The 16,403-nt window shown below is 32.9% G+C and overlaps 1 protein-coding gene across 1 annotated transcript; it reads left to right on the forward strand.

Moving 5' to 3' along the window:
* Positions 1 to 4,653: 4,653 nt before the first annotated feature.
* LOC132734917 (uncharacterized) lies at positions 4,654 to 6,242 on the forward strand. The gene is made up of 2 exons (XM_060721797.1): positions 4,654 to 5,103; positions 5,769 to 6,242. Exons 1-2 carry the CDS (start codon positions 4,728 to 4,730, stop codon positions 6,185 to 6,187), a joined length of 795 nt encoding a protein of 264 aa, XP_060577780.1. The 5' UTR covers positions 4,654 to 4,727; the 3' UTR covers positions 6,188 to 6,242.
* Positions 6,243 to 16,403: the final 10,161 nt, after the last annotated feature.

Below are 16,403 nucleotides of genomic sequence, written 5' to 3' on the forward strand. Positions count from 1 at the left end.
TACCAGATAAAGGGCAATTATCTCTGCTCGTGATATTTCAATAAAGACTAACAAAGTACGGTTGTATTAAGTCGAATTAAAATTTTAAGTTTCCAGTGACTACAGCATTCTGTCATTTATTCATAACGATGCAGAGAGAAATAAAACCTGAAAGCTCCACGCTGATATTTGCTGACAAATCTAGCTTATAACATACATCAAAAGTTCTCAAACACAAGTTTATTCAGCTAATTGTCTTAACAGGGTTTATCTGTTTACTTTTAAATAAGAGCTTTCTTAGAACTTCACATAATATATTTTTCGTATGACTTAGCACGCCAAGATCTATCTTATTAATGTTTGTAATATTATTATCTCTTTTTACGACACGTTCCACTTAATAGCGTAGGTTTAGGATCGGCTGAAATATTACTGTATCTCCTTCCCTGTCACGTAAGCTTTCATCGTTATATAAAACTATACCAGCGCTTATATTAGTTCATGCCTGCAAAAATTATATGTCAATCAGTGAGTGCAGTATTTAAAGCATTCCATATCCTAATGGTTTATTTATAACTTTAACCGTCCTTACCTTGAAGTGCCAAACGCTATGTTGATTGAACCAGTTTATAGTGTTGGTGTAGGTAGCGAGACCAAGTGAAATAAAGAAAGTGTACATTAGATCATTTATGCGACTGCTTTAACAACTTTCATTTTGAAACTTTAATGTTACATTGTTTTGCTATTGCCTGAAAAACGGCACATGTTTCTCAATTGTAAATGATGCCTATGGCGGGATGATAATATCAGTAACTGTTGTGTTTTATCTGGTTATACATACACTTAATTATACTCCAAAAACGTGAATAATCATATTATTGTCTGGCTTTCGAAAAAGCCCAAATGGATTAAGAATACTTATAGAAGAAAAGGGTTTGTACCAAAGTTATTATATTCCAAGTTCCAAGTCAGAATGGAAGCCATGCCCATTACATATTTTCAGTATTACAGGCTTAGTTTCTGATACAGCTTGCATAATATTGAATTTATCTTCAAGTACAACACATAATGTATACCAATTATATATCTTTCTTGAGTCATCATCATTTCTTATATCCTAAACATTGTCTCTCAGTAGTTGATATATAAATATAAATAATATTAAATGAATTCCATTTTACAGAAAAAAATCTAAATCTCAAAATTAAAAGTGTATTAAGCTATATAGCGATATCTGATGCGAAATCTTTTGTTTGGATTTTAAAAAAGAATACTTCCAAAATACTTGTATAAAATAATAAAAGGCAATAAATTGCCTTAAAGCGAGTGGCGGACGCATATAGTAATTGCTAAACCCCTACTTAAAATAGCCAAATAATATTTTGTTCTTGAACATTTTATTCTGTTTTCGTACATTATTCATGTGTGTTAAATAACAGAAACATTCTATGTTACAACTTTTTCGGGAATCAAGCATATGATAATGAAACCAATCTAATTTTACTGTTGATAAATTTTACAAAAATATTTCATAAGATATATATTTTAATGATAATGGTCATAATAGTGTGTCGAACAACAATTTTCATCTGTTGTGATAAACAAGATGAAAGCAGTGAAGAAAACGATAATAATGAAGAAAAACGTTATAGTGTAAAATTAATATGGCTGGAAATTATATGTATACGATATTTGCTGATTTTTGCGAAATCAAAGGAGCTAATAGTGCCATGATGAAGTTTGAACGAGATGAAAACAGTGAAGAAAGCAGTAATAATTAAGAAAAAAAGTTATATTGTTAATATGACAATTTAGTTGGGTTGCATGTGTTACACTTGTATGGCAACTTTAAACACTGTACGGTTGTGAACATTTTTCAAAACTAACGCTTAGAAATTAGAAGGGATTTTTATTCAAAATTAAGAAAACTTGCATCCTACTGAAATGATTTCCAATTCATTATTGGTAAGAAACTGTATAAATGTTCATTTGGACATATCCTTTCGGCGGCCACCACCTTTTCAAGCATTTTCATAGAGACCCCCTACCTCAAAGTGTCGCCTCTCAGTCCGTACAGGCAGTTACTGGCGATGTTTCAATCTTATGACATTCTGATTTAGTGGTGTGTGACATAAAAGCGCGCGTCAGAGCACGCGATTTCAGGACGTGACGACATGCGCAGGCTGTTATGGTGATGTATGCGCTGCTAACTTAAAAAAAAAACACAAAAAAAAACGGAAGTATAAACGCAGTGCAGCTGTCTCCTACATGGTTAACTTTGTGTTTGTTCCCCACCTTGACCATTTATCTGTTCGAAAAATATAACATTTTGGCAGGAAAAGTCACGTGACACGCACCTGGTGAGAAACATGTGTTGGCGGTAGAATTCAAATTTCCAATTTTGTCAAATTCGCACTCAAACACGTCTTTAAATGGAAATAGCGGTGTTCGAAATTCGTCCTTGACCTTGATCACGTGACATCATGTATTATGTCATGCATATGTTTCAATGTTGGAGCCTAATCCAAATTTGAGGAATTGATATGGAATCTACGGAAGCCCAAAAGTGCCACCTTCGCGAATACGTTTTATAACGTTACAGCTGCTGAAAGGATATCGTTCATTCTGTCTGTTCAATCGTGAACACTTCTTTTAGAAAATTAGAAAAATGAGGATCTGGTTTTCAAGAAAATGCTACAGAAGCTTGACATTGCCAATATTAGAAATTTTCGTAAAAATTATGTAAATCAATCCTTGATAAATTATCATTCGTAGCTTTTAAGCTTGCGATTTTTAGCTACCTACATCCGCCAATGATACAAAAGTCGTTACAAACCATGAGCATGTCAACCGATTGAAGCAAAATTATAGTGTAAGAAGAGGTTTGGAAATTTGTCATTAACTGTCAGCCCAATTGTGTATCTGGCGCAAGAAAGAAGACCCATGGATGGAGGGTCGACAGACCAGTAGTTAGGCAGTACCCGCTTAAAGACAGATGAAGCAGGGATAGCTCAAGCGTACCATCTCTTAGCTAGAACTTGATATCACTCTAGTCGGCGCACCATAGGAGTGCGTAGTTAGAAGCGCCGAAAAGCCCAATGAATATGGCACCCACCTGAGGAAGGAGATGGTAGCAGCAGTCGATGCTGTATCTTACAACTTCTTTACATTTAAACAATATTTTGAAATTATAAGATTAGCAAAGTAGAGATTATGTAACATATTCAAATGTATGATATTAGATGTATAAAATGAATACGAACTCCATTGGGAAATAAATAACGTTTCTCAAGAACATAAAGCTTCAAGTCTAGGGAAACGACTTCTGGCAAGATAAATGAAATAAATTGTATAAAATATAAATTGACACTTCAACATTATTAAAATAAAAGAAAGCAAGTATTTTGATCTTAAATCATCCTGCCTCAACTATTCTTCAGACAAATATCTAGATTTTATTGATGAGAACTGTATTAAATTATTTCCCTTGACACTCAAAGCTATATATAACCAGATCAAGGCGATTTAACACGAAGCAGATAAAGGCAATTGTCAGACGAAATGACAGTTCAGGATAAACAGAAAAGCATTTATCTCAATTCACTCTTCTATCTAACCAGTTGTATTTTCACTATATCCGTTACGCTGTAACCACTGCGATATAATTCGTGGCGTCGTGTAAATGACTGAGAGTATGTCTAAAAATAAAACAAAAATCATGGGAGGCGCGTAGAATTTACTTCCGAGACGGCTTACTTTAAAGTCTTTCATAAACGTGGAGGTTTGCGCTGGCTGTATAGTTGACAAATCACTAATCCTTCTTAACTTTCTTGAATAGTAAGTAGGGTACCCTTTATCTGCATTCGAAGCATATACTAGATTAACCCGACAAAAGACATCGACATTTAAACATTCAAGAAGCTTCCATCTGATATTTACATAAAAATAATGCTGTAATATACAGTATCAAATAATTTTACTTATTTTTTTTTCTAGCAGTGTTGGAAAACCAATTCGAAAGTATTGTCTAAATGGTATATTTCATAACAGACTGATAAATTCTACCAAATTCTATTCGTACAAATGCCAAGATCAGGATCAAGCAGAGAACATGATTCAAAGGCATGATTGCTATAAAAAGGGTGTTTCAATCAAATAGAAACTTTAACAGTTTTTTCATATTCTCTGTAGCCCATTTATTCTAACAAAAATATAAATAAACGTCAAAATTATGAACAAACATTACCATCAATGTAGTATTTTGATATTGTATACCCATTATCTTTTTAACTGATAATATAAATGTAACAGTTTATTAAATTGATAAATAGTGTATAATTTGTCAATTGATCATTTACATAAAATGATGATAGTACGGTAAAATCCATGTTGTACTGTACTAAGTTCACATTTCTTGTGTAAGATAACACGCCATTTTTATGTGATATTCCTACATGTGTATATGTGTTATATTGTGTTGGCTACTTATGTTGGGTTCTTTTTTAAATTACCTTGCTTTGAAAAGAAAATGAATTAAAACTAAAGATAAGATTCAGCATTTTTGACATGGCTACACATTACTTAAACACATGGTGGCTATACACCAATCCTTACCTCTAGTTTTATCAACAGTGAGTACAAACTAGTTCATTTTAAAGTTCTCAAGATAAGCCCTGTAAAAAATGTATATAAACTAACATCTAACATTATCAAAATTTCAATTGTACTGTTCCATCTCTTTGGTCGTTATGCTACGTTTATTTATATTGATGTCTGGCATATTATTTGCTAATGGCAGTTCTTTTGAAGAACGTTTGAAAATTCTTGAAGTCGAGATGGATTTATTGAAACAAGCAAATATAGAACTGAAACGGGAAAATCTCGAATTGAATCATGACAATACAGAATTGAAAAGCCGCGTAAAAGAACTGGAAGTTGACGTCTCGGGACTAAAGGGCGAGGATATGCATAACAACCTGAGCTACGAAAGTCACATAAATGCAGCAATGCATGAAACCATTGACAGCATAAATAAAAGTAGAAAATTGGAAACATCGGATTGGCATGACACGCCAAATTTTCAAAACGATCAAAATCCGGACGCCATTGCAAGTCTTTCTAAAAGTAAGTTCTGCTTTATTCATGTTTAAATTGTTAATAATGTTAAAAGACAGGCATCTATTTAAATGAGAAAACATGATGACGTCTTGATAGACACCTATTATATACGTTACTGTGTATATCCTATTAGCTGGCTAGATAGCTGTTTCCCCACGAAAGTTTCTTTGCCGCAAACAGGAGGTTGCTCGATGGCTTAATTTAGTTATTTGGCAAATAAAACTACTCTGGTAAATAACATAATGTAAGGCATGTTACAATTTCGCACTAAATTGCTTAGCAAATTGAATAAATAGAATTAATTTATATTTAACTTACTATGTACACCGTTTTGAAAAATTATCATGTTTCACAAATATTTTAATGCGTTTTTAGCAAAATTATAACAACAGCTGTATATTGCTCAGGATCAAATCATATGATTTTTTTCATCAGCTCGTTTTAAAATTTTAAATGTAAATGTGTTAAAAATAGAATTTGAGTAATTAAACACAATTCTTAATATGACAAAAATGATGAACAGCTTTCAGCATGTTGTATCCGGTCATTGCTTATCATAATTATATAAACATTAACAGAAATGCCGAAAAGTAAGCCATATCAACAACTTAAGAAATTAAATATAAAACGTCAGTAAATGACTACATGTATATTTAAATGTCTCATTTCAGAGGAAATATTACAATCAGGAAGGGTTGCGTTTCATGTATACCTTTCTTCGAGCAAATGTTTCAACAATTTTCAAGTTATTGAATACGACACTGAAGTTTTAGATACTGGAAATGGCTACAATGAGCATGACGGGATATATATTGTACCAGAATCCGGAATATATGTGTTTACTTGGACATTCATTGCTGATTATTCTGAATATGCTGTCAATGAAATCGTTATTAATGGGGCCGCAAAAGGATGGACAATTTCTGATGGTTCTGGTCATTGCATTTTGCGTAGTCCCTCATCTGGTCTTATACTTGCCAGTGTGAACGCAGGGGATCATGTTTTTATAAGACGTGTAACAGGACATGGATGTATGGTTTACAGTAGTACATTTGGGCAGCCGACATTTTCCGGTTGGCAGCTTTCCTAATGAATTGATGTTGTGAATTGGTAACGCTATCTTCGCAATTAAAGATATTGTAGTTTTAGGTCTATTTTTATATTTTTAAGATTTTTTTTTTAATATTTCTTGTTTCGATAAAGGTAGTATTGTTAGTACATGTATTACTAGTTGTTCCTAGAGAATCATTTATACTTCTCATCTCCCATGTGTCAAGTAATAATACGTATTTGAATAACATGTTGCCGACAATTCCAAATAACGTTTGTACGTTTGTTACATGTAATAAGACCTTAAGACTGACTGAATCAACCTTACTTGTATTTAAAAAAATGTCATCAAAAGGTCATCAACATTTGGTTAATATTGCGAATTATTTCATGACTACAGTACCGTGTTGCGATAGACGGTCAAACGTAAGTGATATTCACAAAAAAAAACTTTGTTAAACATCAAAGAGGGTGAGAGTGGAGCCAAATTTAACTGTCTATAACATATATTATATGAAACAGGTCGTAAACGGCTTTACGGCATATAGAGTACTATAAAAAATACATGCTCTTATGTCATAGGTACTTAACTGCATATATGATCACTGTAAAAACTATAATTATTTAATAGATATGTCCTCTCAATCACTAAAAATCTTTTGACCCTGGGCCATTTCTAGTCTTGTAGGATGACATGCAGGAGGTATGTTTCAGTCAAGGAAAGAGGAAAAAGTCACAGGATACAATAACTGGATAATTTGTCTTATCAAGATATTACTATAATACTTAAGAAACAGGCATTTGGTTTCATGGGTATTGAAAAAGTAACTTACATAACTTTCTTGAAACTTGTCAATCGCTCGGCAATTTATGGTCGACGAACATACATGTATGTGATGGCCCAGATCTTATTGTTACCCTTGCAAACTGGCGTAAAAAGTGTTACTAGCGTTCATCACTTGTCAGTCACAATATTATAAAAACGGCGACTGTCATATTTAGGAAAACATTTTCAGTAATTTTTATCCTTCCTCTCAAATGGGATATCCATCTAGCATTGTTTCGCCAAATTTGCAATGATTCTTCAGAACAGTACAAATTGATCCTTTCGATATCATTGTGATAAAGGCTATCTGGGCTAGTGAAAGTCTGCTTTGAAGCCTATCATTGTGTACACAAACACAATGATCACGAGATAAATTAGAAAATATACTCCATTTTGCATTACATACTGGCCGTACCTCGTATAAATTATTCGTATGTTATTGACAACTGTCTTAATAGATCGCTATAATACAATGGTGCCATAACCTCTAGTAAACATATATTTTTGGGTAAAAAACTTGTTTCAAATTACTGACTGATTGAAGATTTAAACAATTGTTGCTATACAATGTGTTATAGTAAGATAAATACGGATGTTTTACAACTGCCATTTTATATACATTTGTAGTTATTAAAGAGAAATGTTTAAAGCTTTTCATTGTAAATTTAACAATTACACTTAATCTTCTCTAAGATATCTACATTTTTTAACTTTCATTTTCCTCGAAACGGAGGAGCAATTATATTTAATAAAATAAATGTAAACATAGGATTTTTCAATGGTTGTTTTCATGTAACTGCGTCTGTCCAAAATTAAACAAAGAAAGATCTTTGTCAGAATTTGATACATATATAAAATGTCCCTCACGTCCCCTAGTACCGCTTTCAGCGGTACTCAATTCTCAACACTTAATAGTGCTGGCACCAATGATCCCGAAGGACCAGACAAATAAAAAACAAAGACGTACATATTTTACAAAGACAAAAACAAAATATTCAAACTAGGGAAACATATTTGATAAAAACCTGGGGTCTCTAGTTTACTTGCCTCGGTAAAATAGCGGATTTATTTGCGTTCATTGAACGCCACCTTTCCTTGTTGATCTTGTTTACAATATTTTAGGAGTACATGTTGTTCTTCAGTAAATGATTTGTAATAACTAATAAAAAGAGCATCGGAACACAAGGCTTTCTGATTTGTCCCCCGAGAATAAATCAGGTTGCCGAGAGTTTTGATTTTCTTTTTCTTTTTACATAAATAAAAACACGCTTCCTATTGTCACAATATGAAACCCCTGAAAAGGGTAACAAATTAACGTGCATTCGAATATGACATTTTTATTGTTATCCCTTTCTCTGCCGTCACATTATGTACCCCCCCCCCCCCAAACAAAAGCCAATCAATAACCATGCTTAAGAGTGCGTGTAACTGATACCTGCACTCCAGTTAATGCACTGTGCATGTATGTGTATTTTCAACAGAAAGGTGCCCAAACTATGATTTAAATAATTTTAGTGTACATGTACCTGAAACTGATCTGACTCTGCTTAAGCTAGGTTTGCTTGCAAGGTGTAACGATAAAACACTTTTAATGACGATTATTTCCAATTGGCATATTCAATTTTCTATAGTCTTCTCTTCTTACAAAGACGCTTATGAGTTTCCATGACAGTTTAGTTGTGGACTCGTCTGAATCCTTTCATTAACGTGAAGGCTTGCAGCTGCCTTTAGACATTTAGATATCAAATAACTAACTGTCCTTGAATTTCTTGATCGGCAATTAGGGTAACTTTACACCTGTATTCAAAGCATATACTATATGTACCATGGAAAAATAAACCATAAGACTGCAAACATATTAACATTTAACTAGCTTCGGCCTGATTTCACGTACATTTCAAAGTGCGACACACAGTATCAGACTCTAAAGCAATATTTTAATCATGGACGAGCAATATATAAAAATACTCAGATAAATTGTTATGAAAAACTAGGACAAAAGGGGATGTAACTAAGACCAGATACGACAACCGTCAAATCAATTACAGCAACTGCAAATAAGCTAACACAGAAAGCTCTTGCTTAATCATAATTGAATTTTCTTTTACTTCTGAATTGTATTTGATTGTATTTTTTATTTGATTATTGATAGCTTTAGTAGTTTTATGGGGTAACGGAAGTAAAATACACTAAATTCATTAGAGTACAATATCTATGCTTCCTTATCTAAATTCACAAATTGGAAACTTATTTACGTAATTTTTATTGTCAATGTTGGCTAAAATGTGGAAAATGTGGAAATTTTGCTGTATTCGATAGTAAAATTTTATTCATTTTTTATTATGTTTATCAATTGAATTTGGTTTGAAGAATGAAGTTTTTTTACTTTCTTGTTTGAATCGATTGAATTTGTCTCTTTTTTATGTTAATGGTAAATTGATTGTCAATGTCGGCGGTGAAGGTTTGTTTTATTTTGTAAATTAATTGAGAACATAATTCAATATCATGAACATCAGTATTAATAATTTTAATTACATCGTTGTGTTAGCTAGCTATGCTTTGCATCGGATCGGCCAAACTTTTGTACAAAATTTGTAGTGTAGATCTCGTTTCAATCCTTTCAATCCTTGTTTTAAAAGTGCTATCATTCATGTGAAGACAAATAATTTAAGAAGGCATTCTAAAAATTGCTTATATGGCGTGTAATAAGTTATATTCCAAACCACTGCGACGATATATAACGTTCAGAAAATGACAAAAGGCATCATCTATCATTTAGGTACGACAATAAATAATGGATTTATTATAATGTCAAAAATGTATGAATAATATAAAAGAGACACTGCAAAATTTGAATCAACAAATGTGATGTAAATGTTTGATAGTTATTGTTTATAGTTGGTTCAAAAAATGCTTATTTGTAAATTATTCTGAGATAGAATTGTATTGAGTTTTTCAACATCAAGTTAAATTTTGTTAAGACCGGCGTAACATATTTCTTGCTCATGCTCATTATTCGTATTATACAGCTATAGTTTCTGCCGCAGCTAGTTGTTCTTATAATATATACCATTGTGTTTCACATGACATTTGTTATCATATACCTATGCCCAATCTGATTACAATCATCTCTTAATAGCTCTCCTCTTTTAAATCTGACCCTGACCATATTCGAAACCAGTTCTGTTGAGCCAATCATCGACGAGCTTTCATAGTGTTGAAAGCGATGTGGTTTTTAATTTTAACCCCGGGAAAATCAATACTGAGTAGGTAATTTTTACAAAACAATATTTCCCATTACAAATTGACTCTATGTTTTCAAGCTAGTTTGTTAAAAATTACTTCAAACAGTTTTTCTAACAAAAAAGTGTTTAACTTCCACGGATAACGGTATTTTCATACTTCTTCTAATGCATATGTAAAACCGGTTTGATTTCATGGCTAAAAATACGTTTCTCGGGAAATCCGAATTATAAAGAAAGCGAAACATACACGGTCGTTATCAGATCTACATAAAAGAAATAAGTAGATCTGAACTTATTCGGGGGAGCATATAGTCGTAAGTCCGTACGTACGTCCCGAATTCGTGTCCGGCCAATAACTTCGTTATTTAAAGTCAGATTTTACAACTATTTCACAGAAATGATCACCATATTGAGACGACATGTCGCGCGCAACATTTGAGTCGCTACCTTGAATGTCAATGTCACAGCATGACATTGCAGCAAAATTGTGTCCAGCCCATAACTTCGTTATTTGAAGTCGGATTGTGCAACTAGTTCACAGAAATGATCACCATATTGAGACGACGTGTCGCTCACAACATTTGGGTCACTACTTTTAAAATTAAGGTCACAGCATGACCTTGCAGCAACATCTTGTCCGGCCCATAACTTCGTTATTTGAAGTCGGATTTTTAAACTATTTCACAGAAATGATCACTATATTGGGTAGACGTTTCGCGCGCAATATTTGGGTCGCTACCTTTAAAATTAAGGTCACAGCATGACCTTGCAGCAAAATTGTGTCCGGCCCATAACTTCGTTATTTGAAGTCGGATTTTAAAACTATTTCACAGAAATTATCACCATATTAAGACGACGTGTCGTGCGCACCATTTGGGTCGCTATCTTGAAGGTCAAGGTCACAGCATGACCTTGCAGCAAAATCGTGTCCGGCCCATCACTTCGTTATTTGAAGTCGGATTTTATAACTATTTCACAGAAATGATCACCATTTTATTTAGCGATAAAAATCACTGTTTGGGATATATTATTTCTTGATATATTTCTTAAATAAGGATGCATTTGTTTTCGTAGTCTCTCATTCATTACCATATACCGTTCTTTTTGGGTGAGACGTTATATAATTATGTATCAGTGTTAAATTGGAATATAAAAAATAATTTGGTGAATGTTATGATTATTAAATAAACGATAACAACACAAATCAGAAAGAAAAACAAATTTGATTCAAAAGAGAAAAAACACAGCCTACCGACAGCTATTAATATGTTATACAAGTACTTGCCTTTCTAAAGGGGAAATAATCTTCTATGCAAAATTATCAGCTAGAAAAATGTTTAGGAAAAATATCTTGATTTTGAGTGCTTTGTGTTGTAATATAGCACGGTATGGAATTCAGATGCGGAGTAATATAATCACTATGGGCCGTAGGTCTTAGTGATCAATTGTAAACATCTGAACGACATACCGTGCTATATGTATAACAATGAGCACTCAAAGTCAAGATCTATTTTACTTCTAACACGTCAAGGAAATACTATAGTTTGATTATATTCTTGGTAGTTATATTTGTTTTCGCCTCAGAGTTTCTAATAACAACGTTTTTTAAAAGGTTTTTCCAGTCGGTTGAAAAAAAGCTGTCGATAAATCTACCGTTTCCACAAACATTTTCAGAATAACAGTGTGTTTATTTTAATCCTTTTTATATTTTTCAAGCGAAACACAGAGTATTTAATATAGTCAAATAAAAGTTATATTTAAATGTTGAAGCGTTGGCGCTGCATTGTGACGTCACGTAAATAACACTTCTAACGTCTTTTAAATTTTAGAGAAAAAAAATCCATTTCTATGATCTTCGTGACCGAGTGTTTAAGGTTAGTTGACTTCAAATCACTTGTCTCTCGTCGCTGTGGACTATCAATAATTTCATTATAGGAAGTGGCATTATTTCAAGCTCGCTTACAAAATGTCTGTGGTTTTCCACGAGCGAACGCTCGTGTCGAAAACAACACAAGGAGGGGGCATGTAAGGTATTTTTCCACCAGTACCTTTAAAATCGCCATATAACCTTTTACAGAAGCGAAACAAGTAAATAAACCAGTCAATGCTTTCTTTACTTGTGTTATGGTGATGGTAGTAGAATAAATAACACCAAAATTAGTTGTTTCAATAGCATTACTTATTCAATTTCATGTGCGAAGTGATAAAAAAGTTTTGAATGACAGTTTTATGAAATTTTGTTAACAGTAGTTCAAAACAAAATTTCCTGAGTCTCACTTAATTACATTGACAAATGACAAAAGTGTTACAACATTGATATAATGAATATACATGTACACATATAAAATTGGCAATTTAAGGTATTAACTACAGGAAATATATGATTTAAACTACGCTGTATTTCATTTTTATAAAATGTCATTTCATTTAACGTACGAAGAGTGAACCCTCGGAATCATTAATAATTAAAGCATTAAAATATTTCATATGGTTAAATCAACGTTCGAATTTAGTGAATTTTTTGCATATTTCATGATGAAAGAGAAAAATAATTGTTGTTTAAAAGCTTTCGAATGGTTGAATCAAAGCCCTGATCAGATAGAAGTTAATTACAGTTTATGTATCAAAGCAAATGCATTTCTGTGACCGTAATAAGTAATCAGAATGCAGAACTTCCTTGCTGGATCAAATCTGATTTCTGTTACTGTCTCAATTAATATTCGATCCAGTGTCAATTTACTAAAGCAGTGTTTACCATAAGAGTAACTCAAAATGTAAGAAAAATGTGTGCCTTGACAGTAAATGTATAATTTACAATTTAATTCTAACGGATTCAACCTTTCCCTAATAAATGATTTGTAGTGTATCACACGCTTAGATCCTCGTTGTAAGAGGCTTAAAATTGTTATATTATATTTTAAGACATGCTATTACACTGTAAGTTGATCTTTGGATTGTCAGGTTCATTCCAACAATGTCTTTCAAGTCACGTAATCTATTATCTTGCCATTAACTCCGGTGAAACGAAGTTCAGAAAATGAAAATTGCATTAACTGTCTTTAAGACTGTTCAGGAGGATAGCGGCCATTTTAATCAAAAATGTTTAAATTACATGGTTAAGGCATTAAGGAAAAACAACGGCATATGAAATACATCATATTGAGCTCATATATATCAAAATGATATCAAAGACTTGAATTAAGACAACAGAGGTTTGCTATGAAATTAATTATGTTGCAGCCAAGTTATATTATTGTTTTGTATATATTAAATATTATTTAACATATATTTACGTTTCATAATAAGAAGCTTAAGTTGGAATAAACGAATTCATGATAATTCTTTGTGAGCGATAATGAGTTCCTAACCCATAACTAAAATATGAAAGGAAAGGCGCCATTCAATGAACTATTCGCCAAACAAAACCCAGCAACACCGGACAACTGGCGAGGAACCAAGCTATTGGGAAAGAATCCTGAATAGTGGATATGGTCATGATCATATTCATACGTTTAAGATTATCCTGCTTGTTACAATTTGTTTCGTAAATACTCATTCTGCTTAAGACGCCGCTAAGGGTTGTGGATGGTAGCTTACATTCACCACTTCTGTCTATGAACATGCCCAGTCAAACCGAACTTGTAACATTTTCAGTTTTGTCGTTTTCGCGTGATTTAAGGATTTCATAACAAACTGTAAATGTACACGTACATGTTTTTCAAAATGTACCAAAAGATAAATTAGTTATTCTCTCACGTAGCTAAAATAGTTTATCTCATATATCCTCGGACAAAAGACAAATCTGGGTTAGATAAACATTAAGAGCCAATTGACTAGAGATCTGTCAGAAACAAGACATTCTTCATTTTTCTGATGTTTGTTCAAGCATAAAAAAACCTTCATAGTCTTGACCTCATTATAATAACTCACTTAAATTATCTAACAGTAAATACGTTAATGGCATTTTATCCATTAATGGTTCGGACAAAGTTGGCCACTTTGGTTGCTCCTGTTTGATTTTACGCTTTTCTGATCATTTTAACAATAGAAGGGTAGAAAAGTATGGTAATTTTGTCACTACGATATCGGATGTGATATATCAACATTTCAGCGTAATGCTTTTATTGGTGAATGGTAAAGACATTGTATTATTCTCTTATCTGATACAATCGAGAAAAAGATGATGTGTTGATGCGTTAACGTCGATTATGTCAGTTGTCGGCCTGTAGAAATGCTATAACAGCTGTGATTTGTAGTAAAAATAAAACGGAATGTTGCAGGACCTGTTCATGGACGGTACCGTCCACGCCCTATAGCACCGGCTTAAGCAGTATTCGACATTTTAAAATGAAAATGGTGAAATTCTGAATTTAGAAACATCCAAAGATGTGTTCATACGGGGGTTATCATGTAACCTACAATGCTGCACGGGCTTTCCATGAAAAGCGGTGTATGGTGTAACTCTTCTTGCTATGCCAATGAATAATCTGAATATTTGTATTACATGTAACATAAAATGTGCAGCAGCTCTTAAATCTTTAAGGGTTCAATAAGTTTCCTATACAAGTTTTTCACCTTTGTTAGGTCTTCCGTATTGTAAAGTGGTTCATATCGCGTGAGTAATCGTTACTTTATCTTTCGATTATCTGAAATGGAATTAGAGTTAGGTTGGTCCGATGCTATAAAATAATCATAAAATCTTCTTTTTGTATTTCCTTGTAAAACACATAAAACAATAATAACAATACATTGCTTGGTGAACACAATAGCGTCACGTCTCTGTTTAAAGAAATTGTCACCTCCGGTACATATACATGTGCTCATTAGTAATGTTATCTCTATTTTCATATTTTTGCCATTAGTAGTATCTATTTTTAACTGTTTAGATTTTGAAACTGTGCGTAAATTATTCTTGACTACATAACAAAGGTAAGAAAAGGTGCGAAATACAGAGAAATTTCATCGTGTTTAAAGTAACATCTTAACCTAAATTATACTAGAGAACATTGTTAGTACGTGGTAACTGTACTAGTACGAACAGATGGCATTTGTCCTTACTGATAAAGGCGTGTACCAAATTTCACTCGTTTAAGTTTACAAAGTGAGCCTCAACAAATAAAAGTAATAAAATAATACGTACTTATATGAATAAAACACGAATGGGTTTTTGTTGTTGTCGTTTTCACTCTGTGTGTGTGGTTGTTTTGTTTTATTTTATTTTTTTTGTTCTTTTTTTTGGGGGGGGGGGTACTTTAATTTTTTCTTGTGCTTTTAATAACTTTTTACTGAAGAATGTCATTAAATTCTACATTTTACAGTTTAAATGAACATTTTAAAGCCTAAAAGTTTGAAAAATAATCGGCGACAACTGATAAATGTAGGAAGGGACAAGATGATAAGCCGAAAGGACGAGAAGATAAACTTCCGTATACTGTCTCGTCCTCTCGTTGTATCGTCTCGTCTCGCGCATAATCTTTTTTCAAAATCTTTAAAACAAAAATTTAAATCGTTTAAGAAATAGTTTTGGAGAAAAAAGTAACGGTTCAGAACTTAGTAAGAAAGCGAAACAGGTCATTTAGATACAATAAGTACCGATATGAGGGAGGGTCAATATGCAATGCAGTAAGGTAAATCAATTTTACTTAAGAACAAATATTTTACAATTTCCTGTTTTCATTTGAATGATCTCCTCCTACAGAAACACAAAATTTCAGATGTTTATTCAAGTATTTGAACGCTTTAACATAGTACACTTTAGGTATATTTTTCATAAATGAAAAATGGCCGAACAAAGTCTATGTCTACTCTTGTAGCGATGGCCTGCAAGTTTTCTTTTCATTATAAGAAAGAGGAAAAGGTCATTAGGTGCCACGTTCGGAGAACGTTCGGCCATTCATCCCAGTCGAAGGACAAACTTTATTAAAGTGTTGTTGTTGCTATTGTTTTTTCTTCAATTTTTCTTAACTCTGTTATACATGAATGTGACATAACGGCCTCTAGAAACAGGCATGTGGACAACAGTTCCATGGGTATTTAAAAGAAACAAAAATAACTTTCTTGACAAATGTCAATTGTTTGGTAATACATGGTCGGCGAACATGTTGGTGGCCCAAATCTTATTGTTGCACTTGCGAGCTGTCATAAAATAGTGAAACCAGCTTTCATCACCTGACCAAATATAAGAT

This window comes from Ruditapes philippinarum, unplaced genomic scaffold, assembly GCF_026571515.1.
Source record: "Ruditapes philippinarum isolate M1 unplaced genomic scaffold, ASM2657151v2 ctg7474_1_1_1_1, whole genome shotgun sequence".
NCBI lineage: Eukaryota > Metazoa > Mollusca > Bivalvia > Venerida > Veneridae > Ruditapes > Ruditapes philippinarum.